The sequence below is a fragment of the Heteronotia binoei genome, chromosome 2 (assembly GCF_032191835.1).
Source record: "Heteronotia binoei isolate CCM8104 ecotype False Entrance Well chromosome 2, APGP_CSIRO_Hbin_v1, whole genome shotgun sequence".
NCBI classification, from domain to species: domain Eukaryota; kingdom Metazoa; phylum Chordata; class Lepidosauria; order Squamata; family Gekkonidae; genus Heteronotia; species Heteronotia binoei.
This window is the reverse complement of record NC_083224.1, coordinates 182,423,946-182,442,130: the sequence shown is the minus strand read 5'-3', so window position 1 is coordinate 182,442,130 and position 18,185 is coordinate 182,423,946. Positions and strand designations below refer to the sequence as shown.

Sequence of the window (18,185 nt, the reverse complement as noted above, 5' to 3'; positions counted from 1 at the left end):
TTAGTCCTGGAATATTAAATACAGGGGAAATTAGTAGTATAGCAAAGCTATCATTTTCCACTGAATTGCAGTTTAATTATTTTCAGAATAGATTCAGGTGGGTAGCCATGTTGGTCTGAAGCAGCAGAACAGAATTGGAGTCCAGCGGCATCTTAAGACCAACATTTTATTCAAGGTATAAGGTTTTGTGTGCATGCACACTTCTTCAGATACATTCAGATACAGATTCATTTTTAAAATACATTCAGTGTAACTGAAGAAGTGGAGGGGGTGGAGTCTTGGGAGGGCAAGGTTGGGAAGTGAAGCGACTTCAGCAGCACAGGATGCTATATAGCAGGGGTGGCCAACGGTAGCTCTCCAGATGTTTTTTTGCCTACAACTCCCATCAGCCCCTGCTAACTTGGCCAATGGCTGGGGCTGATGGGAATTGTAGGCAAAAAAACATATGGAGAGCTACTGTCGGCCACCCCTGCTATATAGAGTCTACTTTCTAAAGCAGCAGTTGTAATTCCAGGTGATCTCCAGCCATCATCTGGAGGTTGGTTCCCCTGGAGGAAATAGCTGCTTTTAGGGTTGCCAAGCCCTCTTCATCCCCCAGCGGGGGACAGTCGTGTGTGCACTGCGCGACGAAATGACTTCGCCTGGAAGTGACGTCATCAAAATGTCAGCGCCCGTGTGGGGCTGCTCTAGGCGTTTCCGGGAAAACTCTATGGTTTTCCTGGACGCTGTAGCCATTTGGGAGGTTAAAACTCTATTGCACCTATTGCACCATAGAGTTTTACCTCCCAAATGGCTGGAGCATCCAGGAAAACCATAGAGTTTTCCTGGAAATGCCTAGAGTGGCCCCGCATGGGGTGCCGCCATTTTGATGATGTCACTTCCAGGTGATGTCATCGTGCCAGCGACGCGGAGGGAGGTTCCCTCCACCAGTCCAATGTGGGCTGGCGGGTTGAAAACCTCCCAAGTGGGAGATTCCCTGCCCTTATCGGGGGGGGGGGGTTGGCAGCCCTAGCTGCTTTGGAGGGTGGAGTCCCTCCCCTCCTCTAACCCCACCATCCCTAAGCTCCCCCACCCAAATTTCTAGAAAGTTCCTTATCTCCTTCCCTCCTCTTGCCAATCCCCTTTCCTATCTCTGCCTCATTCTCTCCTCTCCTCTCAGCCATTCAGCAACCTACCTTTTATCCACCTCTCATCTTCTGTTATATGGATTATTTATTTACTTCATTTATACCTCACCTTTCTCCACAGTGGGGACCAAAGCAGCCTACACTATTCTCTTCTCCTTTTTATCTGCACAACAACTCTGTTAGGCTGAGGTAGGTTAGGCTGAAAGTATGTGACTGGTCCAAAATTACCAAGTGAACTTCCACAGCAAGGCTGGGATTCAAACTTGAGTCTCCCAGACCCTACTCTGAAGCTGTAGTTACTATACCACACTGTCTTTCATAGTTCAGTCATACAAGCTGGGTGGTATCAAGTCACCCAGAGGGTGTTTCCAGGCCTAGGGTTGCCAGCCTTCAGGTGGGACCTGGAACTACCCCAGAATTATAACTGAATTTCACATGGCAGAGATCTGTCTCCCCAGAGAAAATGACTGGTTTGGCAGGTGGACTCTGTGGCATTATTTTTTTTTTTTAAATATATGGCATTATGTTTGTCCCCCTCCCTAAACCCTGCCCTCATTAGACTCTGCCCCAAAATTTCCAGGAATTTTCCAACCTGGAGCCAGCAACCCTAGCCAGACCTGGCCCCAGTGAATTCTCCCTCAAAAGTTAAAATAGGGCTGGAAAGGCTCCTGCCTTTTACTGACAGAAACTGAAGCCTGGAATACTATGGTTGCCTAGCAACGGCCACTGAGGGAATCTCTTGCTTAAAGCTACACTCACTTTCAGATTTTTTTATGCTGCCCAGTGTTTTTTTTAATTTTAGATTTCCCCCCCCTTTTTTTTTGCAAAGCTAGGGCCCGTTTCAAATTTGTAGAAAGATCGGTCTTGCTCGTTCACAGCCCCAGTCACTGGATTTAAGTATCCAGTGATATCCCAGCTTCAGAATGTAAGATTGAGAAGATAATGAAACTTGTGATATTTTAATTATTGCATTTTATTTATTTAAAATATTTATCTTCCATCTTTCCTCAATGCCCAAGCCAGTTTACAAAAATACAAACGTATTCCAAGAAGAACTGCTGGAACTGCAATAACAAGGGTACTCAGTCCATCTTGCAGTTTACCTGGGTGTAGACTTTGAAGGCACTACTTTGAAATTATTTATGCATATATTTTAATTCCCAGTAACAGCATAGAAATGAGCATCTTGTGGCCATTTTACTTCCATTGCAGCTGATCTGTGAAAATGTCTTCTTTAAAATCTTAGGTGACAGAGAGACACAGGCGCTGATTTTTTTCATTAGATGTTTGTCATTGCGACAGGAAATTTACAGGAATGATGGAACTGGTCTTTCCATGCTTGTATTAGGCATGTAGAGGGCTTTTTAAATAGAAAAATCCCAGCAGGAGCTCATTTGCGTATTAGGCCACACCACCTGATACCACCATTGTTTCACACAGGGCTTTTTTTTGTAGGAAAGGCCCAGCAGGAACTCATTTGCATATTAGGACACACCCCTTGACACCAAGCCAGCCGGAACTGCGTTCCTGTGCGTTCCTGCTCAGAGGGGGGGGAAACCTGGGCGTGTATAATGTAAAATATATCATTCAACAATTAAATGTAGCAAGGGGTAAGCTTTTTTTTTAATCTAAGAAGCTTAAAAACGAATCATGAATGCGGCTGGACTGTCAGGTCCATGAGAAGGTTTGCACAATGGCAATAGCAAGAATACGATAGTAAGAACATCACAAAAAGTGTTTTCTTTTATTGGATAGCTACTTGCTTGTTACATTATGGTTTATATTTCTTTTAATAGTTGGCAAATGAGGAAAAAAAGACAATTCGGGTAGTGATTGCTCCCTTGAATATGCTTAAGCCGTCAAGAACCCAGTGAAAATAGACCTGTCTCCTTGCAACCCGCTCTTTTCTTCTGTGTTTGGTTCACCATGATCGCTATCTTGTTGCCTCACTGCTAATTAAAGAAACTCCCAGAAGACAGTTTAAGTTAACTGTCTTGCTCTTATTTCTACCACCCCCCTCCCTACTATATTTCTACAAGACAACAAAAAAATAGAATTCGACTTTTGATAACTGTATTGTATAATTGTGAAAGAAAAATGGACAGAATTAAGGAACACAATATACATGTAATAAAATGGAGAGGAGAGGACTGTTGCGTTCCATAATAATAATCATGGATTTCTCATGCACCTCACAGACATCATTGGCTTTTTAGCTGTCTAATTATCTTGGCTGCATAACTGGCCATTATTTCCAGTACTTACAACATGATTGGTGTACCGCTGGTGCTATAAACTCCTGTCTGTGGTTAGTGCCTTGCTCACCACCAGCAGTAAGAAACAATGTGCTGAACGGCTAAGGCCAGGCAGTTTGTTCTTGAGGCAAAGCCCATTTAAGCAGAAGAAACAAAGACCAAATTTTGTGTGTGTTTGTGTGTGTGTTTTTTTTACAAGAGAACAGATTGGCACAGAGCCATTTGTAAATTGAAACTCCGTATATGATTGATGTCCGTAAGTACATTGTTCGCTGCCATCCTATTCTCTTCTTTCTTTCTTTCTTTCTTTCTTTCTTTCTTTCTTTCTTTCTTTCTTTCTTTCTTTCTTTCTTTCTTTCTTTCTTTCTTTCTTTCTTTCTTTCTTTCTTTCTTTCTTTCTTTCTTTCTTCCTCCCTTCCCTTCCCTTCCCTCCTTCTTTCCTTCCTTCTTTCCTTCCTTCTTTCCTTCCTTCCTTCCTTCCTTCCTTCCTTCCTTCCTTCCTTCCTTCCTTCCTTCCTTCCTTCCTTCTTTCTTTCTCCCCTCCTCCTCCCCCCTTTCTTCCTTCCTTCCTATGCATTTATTCAGGAGCAGAAATCTTACTGAGATGTTAGAAGTGGATATGTGAGCCTAAAGCTAATGAGTTGTATCTTGTGCATTAAATGGAACTTGGAAGTGGATCTTCCTGCCCTTTTCCCCAGCAGCTTCCTGTAAATAACTCCCCACTCCCACCCCCCAAAAAAGGCATCATCAGGTGTTCGGTACAGTCAGGAACAACACAAGCTGAAGTAAGGAGAGATCCCAGGCAAGTTTGCCCTTCCTCCCTCTTCCATCAGCTCCACGTCCATATAACGCAACCCAATATTGTTAAATGGAGTTTGTGGAAAGAAATGTCCCATAATAGCCTGTTTCTCAGGGCTTTTGAGCAGGAACACAGTTCCGGCTGACTTTGGCATCGGGGTGTGTGGCCTAATATGCAATGAGTTCCTGCTGGGCTTTTTCTACAATAAAATGCCCTGCTGTTTCTTATAGTCGGTAATAACTTTCATCTATTCTGCGCTCAGCCTTCCTTATGGTCCAGCTCTCACAGCCATACATTACTACTGGGAATACCATCGCTGTGACTATAAGGACTTTTGTTGGCAGGCTGATGTCTCTACTTTTTATTATACTGCCTACATTTGCCATAGCTGTCCTCCCAAGGAGCAAACTTCTTTTAATTTCATGGCTACAGTCACCATTTGCAGTGATCTTGGATCCCAGAAATGTGAAGTCTGTCATTGCTTCCATGTCTTCCCCTTCTGTTTGCCAAGGTGTGATGGGGCCAGATGCCATGATCTTAGGTTTTTTGATGTTGAGTTTCAAGCCTACTTTTGTGCTCTCCTCTTTCACCCTCAACAAGAGGTTCTTTAGGTCCTCCTCACTTTCTGCCATTAGAGTGGTGTCATCTGCATATCTGAGGTTGTTGATGTTTTTCCTGGCAATCTTAATTCCGGTTTGTGCTTCATCCAGGCCAGCATTCCACATGATGTACTCTGCATATAAATTAAATAAGCAGCGTGACAATACACATGCTTGTCGAACTCCTTTTCCTATTCTAAACCAATCAGTTGTTCCGTATCCCATTCTGACAGTTGCTTCTTGACCCTTATACAAGTTTCTCAGGAGACATGTGAGGTGGTCTGGTACTCCCATCTCTTTAAGGACTTGCCACAGTTTGTTGTGATCTACACAATCAAAGGCTTTAGTGTAGTCAATGAAACAGAAATAGATGTATTTCTGATACTCCTGTGCTTTCTCCATAATCCATCAAATGTTGGCAGTTTGATCTCTAGTTCCTCTATCTTTCCGAAACCCAGCTTGAACTTCTGGTAGTTCCCAATCTATGTACTGCTGAAGCCTAGTTTGTAGGGTCTTTAACATGACCTTGCTGGCATGTGAAATGAGTGCAATGGTGCGATAGTTTGAACATTCCTTGGCATTACCCTTCTTTGGGATTGGGATATAAACTGACCTTTTCCAATCCTTTGGCCACTGTTGCATTTTCCAGATTTGTTGACATAATGTGTGCCTCACTTTAACAGCATCATCTTTTAGAACTTTGAAAAGCTCAATTGGGATACCGTCATCTCCATTCGCTTTGTTGTTAGTAATGCTTTCTAAGGCTTCAGTTCTTGTTTTTGCTGACTGTAAGGAGCTTCTCCATCTTTGACTGCAGAGTATATAATCAATCTGATTTCTGTGTTGCCCATCAGGTGATGTCCATATGTAGAGTTGCCTTTTAGGTTGTTGGAAGAGGGTGTTTGCTATGACCAGTTTGTTCTCTTTACAAAAGTCTATTAGCCTTTGCTCGGCTTCATTTTGTTCTCCAAGGCCAAACTTGTCAGTTGTTAGGGTTACCTTTTGACTTCCTACTTTGCCATTCCAGTCCCCTATGATGAGGAGGACATCGTTTTTTGGTGTTAATTCTAGAAAGTGTTGTAGATCTTCATAGAACTGGTCCACTTCAGCCTCTTCTGCATCAGTGGTTGGGGCATAGACTTGAATTACTGTGATGTTGAATGGTTTGCCTTGGATACGTACCGAGATCATTCTATCATTTTTTGAGATTGTATCCCATTACTGCCTTCCTCACTCCCTTGTTAACTTCTATGGGGCTCTTGCCCACAATAATAGATGTAGTGATCCTCTGAGTTAAATTCACCCATTCCATCCATTTTAGTTCACTGATTCCCAAAATGTCAATGTTCAGTCTTGCCATCTCTTGTTTGACTACATCCAGCTTACCTTGATTCATAGATCTTACATTCCACGTTCCATTGCAGTATTGTTCTTTGCAGCATCAGACTGTTCTTTCATCATCAGACACATTCACAGCTGAGCGTCCTTTCGACTTTGGCCCAGCCACTTTACTCTTTCTGTGGTTACTTGGACTTGCCCTCCACTCTTCCCCAGTAGCATATTGGGCACCTTCTGACCCGAGGGGCTCATCTTCCAGCGCCATATCTTTTAGCCTTTTGTTACTGTCCATGGGGTTTTCTTGGCAAGGCTACTGGAGTGGGTTGCCATTTCCTTCTCCAGTGGATCACATTTTGACTGGGTTCTCAGCTGTGGCCGGTCCATCTTGGGTGGCCCTGCATGGCATAGCCCACAGCCTCACTGAACTGCGCAAGCCCTCTTGCCACATCAAGGAAGCAATCTATGAGAGGGTGTGTGTTAAGTATCATCAAATTGCTTCCGACCTATGGTGTCCCTATGAATGAATGACCTTCAAAACATCCTGTGGTTAATGGCCTTGCAAACTGAAAACCATGTGTTATATATTCCTAGGATGGTGGTGAAATCATACATATTCTAATTCTTTCTTCGCTTCCCTAGCCAGTCTGCCAGGGCTGACTGGGGAAGTTAACAAAGATCAGGGAGCGATCTCTCCATTGTATCCATGGGCCCTTAGGATACAATGGAGTGATCACTCTCCAATCTTTCTTAACTTCCCCTGGCAGGCTGATACCCTTGAGTTCTCATCTCAAAATCAGCTGTTCTGCAGGCTCTGCTGTGGTGCCTGGTTGAAACAGGGCAGTGCAGCAGAACTGTCAAAGCAGCCAATCCTGTGGAGAGAGCTCTCCCTACAGGATTGGCTGTTCCACAGCACCTCCCGTGCTGCTCCCCACCAATCAGAGGGGCCACAAAGGTATAAACCATGAAGGGTTGATTGGAGAGGCCTGGACTCCCCAGCTGCCCTCCCAGTAGCTACAGGCCTGATAAAAAAGTAGCTATGGGCCTGATAAAAAAGTAGCTACGAGCCTTTAAAAAAAAAAGTTCTGAAGTGGTGAAATCAAGCAAGATTGCCTCATGATATCTTGGCAGCCCCGTCAGCTTACAGACAGCACCATAGATATCAAAGATTTCAGGTTTTCACGGCTGGTAACATCATTGGGGTTTGTAGAATCTTTCGGGCTCAAGTGCCGTGTTCTACTGGAGAAAATTTTTCTTCCAGACGTTTCGTTATTGGCTGCAGAGAACACTATGCCACTGAGGATGTTCTCCGCAGCCGAGAACGAAACGTCTGGAAGAAAAATTTTCTCCAGTAGAACACAGCATTTGAGCTCGAAAGATTCTACAAACCCCAAAGCACCATAGATGTTGTCTTTGTTTGCCTAGGCAATCCAAAATTTCATTGAAATTTCGTTTAGAAATTTGAGATGTGTTATTGGGGGAGGAGTGGGTTGGCAAGGAGGACAAAAATGGGTGAGGAATAAAGTTGGAGTAGAAGGATAGAGGTAGAAAAGATAGAAGGATCATTTTCTATGAGCAACATAAATGGGTTATATATATTAGGTAGCTGGCAAGGTATATTGACTTGTGTTTTGGGCTTGAGACTGAGGAGGCCTGAGCTGAAATAGCTGCTCAGCCACGTTTGCTGGGTATCCTTGGTGCAGTCACTGTCTTGATTTATCTTGGCAACTCTCAAGATTGCCAAGAAGGTAATGTGGGTATCGGGCCATATATACTGTCCTGAACTTTTTGGAGAGATGCGGGGAATAAAATACAATAAACCAATAAAACAGATATTTAGGGAAGTTCACCAAGCTGAGAAAGTGGATATTATTTTCCATAATAAGTATCTCATAATCTGATAATAAGATTTGAAAGATGAGAAACATCCATTGTATGAGAGAGATTCCTTAATATATTTGCCTACATTTTGCTGAGCGTGAATTGGATTGTTGAATGTGATTGCCAGCTGGCTCTTTTAATCTGTTTTCCCACTGGCTCCGTGGGTCGGAATACGCTATGCTTTGCAAAGCATGCAAAACAGTGATATGGTAAAACAATGCTTGTTCATGAGCCAGAATTAGAGCACAAAGCTTTAAAGCTTTCTGAATTAACTGTCAGTGTCTTAGTCTGAAGATAACAAAATGAAAAATTGGCACTTTGTGCCTGTAGTTACTTCCGTTAAAGGGAGCAGCAAGCACAAATCGAAATAAAGGTACATTGCCAAAAGTCTCTCTTTGCTAAATAATTTAATAAGAATACAAAATCCTGGATAGCGACCAGTATGAGCATAATCAGCGCAGCCTCTATGGGTGTATTAATTGTTTAAGCTCCTTAAGCAGTAGCCTTGAAATTGAGTTGTGGATATTGTAAATATCTGTTAAATAGCTCTCACTTTATTGGAGCACAGTGCTGGAATAGGTGTAATGCATTATGACTTTCACATCACATGTGTGCCTTACTAATACTGTGTGGAAATAGGATGTGTGTGGGGGGGTATTTGTTTGTTTTACTTGTCATATTACCCCTATGACAAAAATTGGATCTTGTGATCTAGACCTACTATATAATATCTTTTTTCTCCATTTATCTATTTACCTTTTAATGAAGGTAAAACATATTTTTATTTGTACTCTGGCTAGATAGATTCTGAAACAGTGGATAATGAGAACCATATATAAACATTTGTTAAATAATTAAATACTTTAAAAGATGGTATGTATATTTAGGTGGGTAGTTTAGTTTATTGATATTACAATCCTTAGACCAGATTTTTTTTTTTAAATTCTGCTAGAAAAATTGAAAAAAAGTTCTGAGAAAAAGTTGTTTATATTTTCTAGGCCATGTATTTTGTAAAATACAGTTTACAAGAAAAACAATGGAGGATAGAAATGGGGTGCGTGTGGAATCATAACCCAAGAAAAGGGATGTAAAGGCTCCCCATAACTTCTTTTTTTGAATACTCTTGTTTTTAATGCTAGGGGAAGTTCATTGTACCTTTGTGCATCCCTTGTTTAATAAACTTAGTTTTGTTTGAAAGTCACTTGTGTAAATTAATATGACCACCATAACCTGCACTAATGAGATCTGAAATGCTAATGAGATTTCTCATGAGAAATCTTAGATTTCTCTTGGATTGCAGTTTCCTTGACTAGTTACTTGAACGGTCTAACAACTCTCCTCTTGCCAGTTTGGTGTAGTGGTTAAGTGCACGGACTCTTATCTGGGAGAACCGGGTTTGATTCCCCACTCCTCCACTTGCACCTGCTAGCATGGCCTTGGGTCAGCCATAGCTCTGGCAGAGGTTGTCCTTGAAAGGGCAGCTGCTGTGAGAGCCCTCTCCAGCCCCACCCACCTCACAAGGTGTCTGTTGTGGGGGAGGAAGATAAAGGAGATTGCTCCTCTTCTTCTTCTTCTTCCTCCTCCTCCTCCTCCTTAGCGGATCAACAGTACCTTAGACTTGAACAAACTAAATGGCATTCTTTGAATTACATGTTGGTAATTTAGAATTATACAGCCCTATGGCACTTTATATTCTGTTACTATACCTCACTGAAAAAATATTTAGAAGGATTTTTAGCAGAGACTTCTTCAAATTACAGCATTAATTATAAACACATGCTGTCACTGGTATCAGTAGAGCTGAAGTAAAGCTGCATATGTTTACTCTTCAACTGAGAAAATATAATTGAAAACAAGGAGTATTTTGCATCTCCCCTCCATCCCTTGAAAACAGGTTCAGCATTCAAGCTGATGTTTGAGTTTTAAACACAGAATGATGGCATGTCCATAATTCAAAAGTGCTATCACTCACACATGTGATTAAGTCATGTGCATATGTACAGTCTCATGAGTCATGTAATAAAAAAAAATGTTTCTGAAATCACCTAAAATGTCTGGATGTTGCAGTCTGGATCGGACCCTCCAGGCCTCAGTAAAGCATACCTATTCCCTACCCATCCACGGTTGACCCCTGGTGTAATAATGGCATTTTATGTCACCATTCTGGTATTTTGATTAATATATTATCTGATATTTTAACTCATATTTGATGTTATGGTTTAACTCATATTTAATGTTATGATTTAACTCATATTTGAGTTATGATAACTCATATTTGATGTTTCTTGATTGTAAATGTTATTCATTGTTACCTGCACTGAGACCACTTTGGGGAGGGCAGGTTATAAATAGAAAATAGTAAATAAATGCTGTTTCATTGTGTTCTCCTAGCGTTCAAGACAGATCTCTCTTATAGTTGTATTTTTCCTGATCCTTGACTTGTTCAGTCAGTTGTGAGACATCTTCTAAAATGGCTTAGTAAACAATTTGGAAAAGTCCTTCTAAATAATTCTACCTTAAGCAGCTTTTGGAATCCCTGGGATATGTGGTAGGAGGAGTCTTTTGCGTGGCTTCTTGCTATGCTGCTATTGCCCTTTTGCAGGATGGACAACACAGGTATAAGAAGTCGGCCAAACATGGTTCCTGTCTTGTGGACAGCACTTCTTGTGCTACCCCAGTGGCATGAAAAGGGTCTACATTGCAAGAACTTATAGGATACCAGTATAATATAAGAGGGCCAAAATTATGTCAATACCTGCAGAACAGTTTTTTTAAAAAAAATCTGGATATTTCTTCACCCTCTCCCCCAATATACCGGTACTAGGCTTTGCATTTGTTTCCAAATACTGATCCTCTGGGATATAACAGCCTGCAGCTTTGATTGATTTCCTTAGATGCTCTGTTTGTGGGCAAGCATTCTAAAGATTTCAATTAAAATTCAGAAGAATGGGGAGAAAAATGTAGGCTTTCTCTTGGAAGCTGTAGCTAGGTGCCTTTTGAAAACAGTTTCCATTGACATGGAGCTGTTTTAACCCAAGGCCAGCTTTCTGGCATTGCAGAAAGGTATTTGCATGGCAGAAACCCTTGTTTTTGCTTTGAAGAAAATAAATGCACAATAGCCTTGGGCAGCATTATTCCACCACAGTTAAAATATTGAACTGCCGAGAGTTGAAGCGAAGCCTTTTGCTGCTTTAGTCAGAAGTCACTAAGTAAGAATCCATGTGTAAACAGATTAATAACTGTGGATTATGAAGAGGTGTTGTGTGGTTTTAATTTGTCCCAGTTTTGTATGACCGCAGAGCAAATTTTTGTGCAGAATTTAAGTTCTCATTCGATGAAATTGCTGAGCAGACAGGTTAAAACGGATAAAAGGAAGTACTTCTTCACCCAAAGGGTGATTAACATGTGGAATTCACTGCCACAGGAGGTGGTGGCGGCCACAAGTATAGCCACCTTCAAGAAGGGTTTAGATAAAAATATGGAGCACAGGTCCATCAGTGGCTATTAGCCACAGTGTATGTGTGTATATAAAATTTTTTGCCACTGTGTGACACAGAGTGTTGGACTTGATGGGCCGTTGGCCTGATCCAACATGGCTTCTCTTATGTTCTTATGTTCTCCTTTATGTTCAAATTTTGTTTTGTTATCATCAGCAATCAAATACTTCAGTATTTACAGAGCTCATTTGGCACCATTATCATAGCCTTTGTCCAGCAATTTGGGAATAACAGTATTGACCTATTTTATAGGTTGTTAGCAGTGTTCCCACTAAACTGAGTTAGCGTGAGCTAGCTCACAGTTTTTTAGCCTCCAGCTCACACATTTTTGTCCTAGCTCAGGAAAAATGGCCCAGAGTACAATAATTTATGCAGTAACTCACACCTTTAGTGCCAGTAGCTGACAAAGTAGAATTTTTGCTCACAAGACTCTGCAGCTTAGAGGGAACATTGGTTGTTAGGGCTGTTGTATGTGAAGGGTTAATGTATATGTGAAGCATTTAATATTTAGCCCTTCTTGTGGTGATGGGGGGTTGATGGTGGCATTATATTTATTTTATTTTAAGTAGGTTTTTTAAACTGCTCTCCCCCGGCAAGCCAGGCTCAGTTATAGTTGTTGTATATTCAAATGCCTAAATTTTTGCAGCATTCTGTCTAAGTAGTAGACTGAGCCAGTTGAGATTCAAAAGTTAGTATTTAACAGAGGAGCCTGCAAGTCTGGGAAACTGAGCTCTAAATTTTCTACCAAAGTCAAATAAACAACTGCTGTGCATAGCTTAACAATGCTGAGTAGGCCACAGAGCTGCTGGTTCTTTTCAGAATTCTATTGAGACCAAGACCAACCTCGCATGCTCTAGGTTAGATTGATCTGTCTAGTCCGTTTAGTATGCTGCAGTAGCTATGACAAATCATCAAGTCACAGCATACAAAACAAGTCACATTACTTCATCCCTGGGAATTAAGAATACCAGCTAGGGTTGCCAGGTCTGTGTTGGGAAATACCTGGAGACTTTGGGGGTGGAGCTGGGAGAGGGCGGGATTTAGGGAGGGGAGGGGCCTCAGCATGGTACAGTGCCATAGACTCAGCATGGTACAGTGCCATACAGTGCATGGGGAGTTGTAGGCAAAAAAACATCTGGAGAGCTACCATTGGCCACCCCTGGACTGGAGTCTACTCTTCAAAGCAGCCTTTTTCTCCAGGGGAGCTGATCTCTGCCAACTGGAGATCAGTTTTAAAATTGGGTGATCTCCAGGCCGCACCTGGAGGCTGGCAGCCCTCAATTGTGGCCAGTTGGTCTCTTCAGAAACAGAGGGCATCTCTGGTCTTCTCAGGGACAGTAAGGATGAATGTTGCTTAGGTTTTGCTTCTGCTGTGGGAGACTACAGAAAACAAGCTTGGATTCTTGGGATTGTGTCTTTTTCTCTGGGCTTCTCCTTTCCTTGGATGCATGAAGCTTGCATTGGCTAGATGGCCCACTTTTAAAGGAAAATATCCCTATTGCTTTCAACAGGTCAAAAGCTCAGATAGATAACCATCTCCTTCCATCTGTTTTTTCCACACATGCACTGAGCACATTTCAAATGTACATGTGAGGCAAAGGTTTAAGCAAGATTTTAGCCATTCTTAACCACTCCTCTTCCATCTTTCTCCAAACTATATTTATGTTTTTTTTTCAAGCAGCAGTTTCTGTTCTAAATTATTACTTTGCCCTAGCTGTCTCCCCAGTTTTCCTGAAATTCATGCAAAGAGACTTTCATAGATCCTGTGGTCAGTTCAATCACAGATTTCTTCGCTTCTCCCTTTCTTTCTTCAGCCTTAGATGCTGTTGGTCATGTGATTTGTGCAGACACTTTCTGGGCAGCTAGAGATAGGTTGCCAAGTCCAATTCAAGAAATATCTGGGGGCGGAGCCAGGAGAGATTGGGGTGGAGCTGGGAGCAAGGTTGTGACAAGCATAATTGAACCCCAAAGGGTTTTCTGGCCATCACATTTAAACGCACCACCTTTTAAATGCCTTCCCTCCATTGGAAATAATGAAGGATAGGGCACCTTCTTTGGGGGCTCATAAAATTGGACCCCATGGTCCAATCTTTTTAAAACTTGGAGGGTATTTTGGGGAGAAGCATTGGATACCATGCTGAAAATTTGGTGCCTCTACCTCAAAAACACAGCCTCCCAGAGCCCTAGACACCTGCAGATCAATTCTCCATTATCTCCTCTATGGATCAGTCTTAGTGCCCAGCAGACATTCCCCCCCCCCCCACTTTCTGATGACCCTGAAGAAGGGGGAGGGCCTTCAAACCAGGGGATTCCCTGTTCCCACCTGGGGATTGGCAACCCTAGCTAGGGACCCCAAACAGTATAAAGAATAATTATTCGTATACAAGTTGATGCTTAATATTAAGAGATGTGGAGTTACTATGGGGGGCCAAGTCATTTTGTTTTGCATATTTGAATTATTTACAGGACTGCTATTACACAAAATCATATTGTGATGGGGGGAAGTAATATCAAATGTATCTGTCACACACAAAATGGTCAATAATAGCTTTTATGCTCATATGTAGTTTTAAAGAGCAAATGTCTGAATAATACTACTGTAAGCTACCTTGAACCATAGTGGAAGGCAGGGTGAATATGTATTAATTAGTCCATTAAATAGGTCTCCTTTTCAGCCACCTTGGCTTTGCTTTTTGATGAGACAAACCAGCTGGCAGGAACACTAGATTTGTAGTCATTAATGACACCTTCCAACATGCACATCAGGTGAGGGAAAGTAGAATAGCAAAACTAAGAACTTCCTGGTGTCCTCAGAGTTTACTCATGTTTATGTCACTGTTCATCTTCTTGGTCTCCTGTGTCATGAGCACCTGTTAAAGGTCTGAAGTGAAAAACTGTAAATAGAAATACTGAATCAAGGCAGTTGGCCCGTCAGGGTGTCATAGGATTTTATTTTTCTTTACATTTTTGCTTGTTCCAAGGGATGGCTTGGCCTCAGGTGAAATACTTTACAGCTGTTACTTCAGAAGACCAGGATTTTGTTGTTTGCTGAAGCATAAATTCATGTTTTGTTTTGTTTTTGTATTCCGTTTTTACAGTCACAGATGAAGACACAGTGAAGAGATATTTTGCCAAGTTTGAAGAGAAATTCTTCCAAACCTGTGAGAAGGAACTTGCCAAAATCAACACTTTTTATTCAGGTAAGAGATTTGCTTTCAGTTAATGAGAGGAGATTGAAGAGATATCCTGTACTTTGTTTTAATCTCATTTCTTCTAAAGCTCTTGGTGCTGGCATCCAAAGCTTAAGAAAAAACAACAATCATATATGCAATTAAAATGTTCTTTTTAGAGAAATCAGTTTACACCCAGTAAACCATGAAATTAAAAGCCAGCCTAAATACCTCACAGTGCTTCTGAAATTATTCATATTCAGAGTAATGGACCCCCAGAGCCAAAGCAGTTCTAATTTTTTTTTTTTTTTTTGAGGGGACACTGAATTGCCTCCATGTGCTCTTAACGTTTTAACTACTTGCATAGATGGTTAAGCCAAGATGCTCTGTATCTGGGAGATTTTTTTGCCTAACGAGAATGCAGGTGGCATTTGAAATGTAATAGGCTGAAAGTTTATAGAGCAAGATCCCAGGGACCTAAGATTTTGCCTTGTAGTTGACTATTGCAAGTGGATGTACGTATTTAAAAAATAACGTATAAGATTTTTTTGTTGCAACGTTGGTGAAAAAATGCAGTAAATCTGTCAGCTGACAGCAATGATAATTTTTTTGGAGGAGGATGTAACTTTAAATCTCCAGTGAAAACCATAAAAATTGCTGGTCAACATACTTTTAAAATACTACTTTCACTGGACTTTATACCTTTCCCCAGTAAGTTATCTAGGATTTCCATTAGGGTGAAATCCCTTGTGGTTCCTTTGGAAACTTCAAAATGGTAAAGGGTTTTAAGTCTGCTTCGTTAGAAAACATGTATCTCCCTCTGATTACCTGGAGGGTAATTACGAGCTCTGGATCCGTGCTTTCTTTTTGCAAAAAAACATGGTTCATTGGAGAACATCAGTGGGAGAGACCCTTCCTATTGACAGGGCAAACAACATGGTTCATTAGAAGGTCTGTGAAGTTCTTATTTCTCTTAATAAAACCTTTTCTTATCTTTATTTTTAATACAAGTTTTCAGTCCCTAGCTAGGAGGAATATTTTTTTTTATTTTTCTGCAACAGCCAGGATTCCCCTAACAGACAGAAAAGGATGAGGGAAGCATGATTGCCCCCCCCAGCCCTAAAGTCAGGGTTGACGGGTTTGAGCGGTATCTTTTAAAGACTGGCTCCTCTTCCACATCCTTTACTGGGAATAGAAAACTTGAAAAACTGCACAACTACTTGTCTTCCTTCTGGTAGGCAAATCTGCAAAAGCTTTCTTGGCCAGAGGAGAGCTTTCTGTCAATCTTTTAGTTACAGGGGAAATCTGGAAATGTGGCTGCTGTGTTGGCAATGCCCTGATCAACCTAGGGTTGCCAGGTCTGACTCAATAAATATCGGGGGACTTTGGGGGTGGAGCTCAGAAACAAGGGTGTGATAAGCACAATTGAACTCTGAAGGGAGTTCTGGCCATCACATTTAAAGGGACCACGTGCCTTTTAAATTCCTTCCCTCCATTTGGAAATAATGAAGGATAGGGGAACCTTCTTTTGGGGCTCATAGAATTGGAACCCCTGGTCCAACCTTTATGAAACTTGGGGGGGGTGTTTTGAGATGATATGCTGAAAATTTGGTACCTCTACCTCAAAAAATAACACCCCCCCAGATACCCACGGATCAATTCTCCATTATACCCTATGGGAATCTGTCTCCATAGGGTATAATGGAGTACCCAACAGACATTTCCCTCCCTTCCCCACTTTTTGATAACCCTGAAGTGTGGGGAGGGCCTCCAAACTGAGGGATCCCTGCCTCCAGCAGGGGATTGGCCAGCCTATCAACCCCAGATGGATTACATGGCCTATGAATGCAAACTGTGTCACATTCACATAGTCAGGAGTGATTAAGCTGTGGAGCTGGACTTTCCTTTCCCACCTTGGCCACTCTAATTCTCTCAGTGCAAGCTGGAACACGCCACCCTAGAGCACAGTTGCAACAAAAAGCCATTTAGTTCTTGAATTCATTTTCTCTTAGGCATAAAATGGAAAAAATATTTTTAAAAGCTTTTCAAGTAGAATGTAACTTTTCTAACACTTATGTCTTCAGCCACTGCTCATGGGTGACCATCTTTATGTAATGGAATCTTTGAAGGCTTTCCAGACGCTTAGCCATCTTATGTACATCAGGATTACATCATTTTAGCACCTATTTTATATGTTTTATCTATTTTAATTAATTTATTTGTAATTGATATTTAAACTGTTATGTTTTATGTGAATCATGGGACTCCCATGTCTGTTATACTGTAATGTGAATCATGGGACTCCCATGTCTGTTAGCCGCCCTGAGCCCGCCTGGCGGGGAGGGCGGGATATAAAAATAAAATATTATTATTATTATTATAATTATAAAATCAGGAAACATCTTTCTTTAGATGGATTTACGTATGGAGCCAGGCCATAGTGTGATTCCCTCTTTCTAATTCTTGTTCTGCTGTTCTGTGTAGTTGCTGGTTTTCCAGAGCACCCATTTCAGACTCACATGTAACCCACTGACAAGAGAGAGAGCAGGATGTATTCCTGCCAAGTCCACACATTGTAATATAATAAAGTTTGTTGTGCTTTTAAAGCATTATAGATGTTGTAAATCACAAAGAGCAATTGTGGAGCTTTCCAAGAAAAAGTTAACCTTGCTGAGGATGATTTAGAGATCGGTTATCATGCCCAGTGGCTGGAATTACAGACTATCTGTTGTGTCTAAGCAGAATTTGAATCCAGGTTTCTCCCACTCTTGCATACAACACTATATCACTGCTGTGCTTTTTCCAGCTTTATGGCTAACACAGTTCTTTAGTTAACATCTCTTTTTTCATTTTGACTCGCAGGAAGTGGTGGAGGTGTGATACTAACATATAGTAACTTGTCCTTAGCAGACCTGGAATTTAATCTATGTCTCTCAGGTTCAGAAACCAGTATTCTGCTTATTGGACTGTGGTCATGATTGTGGCACAGTAAAAGAGAGCAGGCATTCCTGTTAAATGAGGAATTCTCACTGCCAGGGTGTTAATATAGAACATGGGATTCCTTGACCTGTTAAGTCATGAAGCAATGCTGTCAATAGCAGCAAACTATAAATGGCCTTGCTGGCCAACATAGTTCCAGTTGTTCCAGCTAGGGTTGGCAATCCCTTCCCCCCCACTCTTCAGAGTTATCAGAAAGTGGGGCAGTGGGGGGGGAAGGGAAATGTCTGCAGGGCACTCCATTATTCCCTATGGAGACCGATCTCTATAGGGTATAATGGAGAATTGATCCGTGTGTATCTGAGGCTCTGGGGGGGGCTGTTTTTTTGAGATAGAGGCACCAAATTGCATAGCATCTGATGCCGCTCCTCAACCCCACCCCCCACCCCAAGTTTCAAAAAGGTTGTACCGGGGGACCAGTTCTATGAGCTCCGAAAGTAGGTGCCCCCATTATTTTCAGTGAAGGGATTTAAAAGGAGTGTGTTCTCTTTCAAGGTGATGGCCAAATCCCTTTGAAGTTCATTT

The 18,185-nt window shown here is 41.6% G+C and overlaps 1 protein-coding gene across 1 annotated transcript in view; it reads left to right on the top strand.

Annotated features, from left to right (window-relative positions):
• The window catches only part of XPR1 (xenotropic and polytropic retrovirus receptor 1), a 174,376-nt gene that overhangs the window by 68,575 nt on the left and 87,616 nt on the right, over nt 1–18,185 (top strand). The window contains exon 3 of the mRNA XM_060232604.1: nt 14,592–14,693. Coding sequence (XP_060088587.1) covers nt 14,592–14,693 — 102 coding nt within the window. The remainder of the gene's footprint in view (nt 1–14,591; nt 14,694–18,185) is intronic.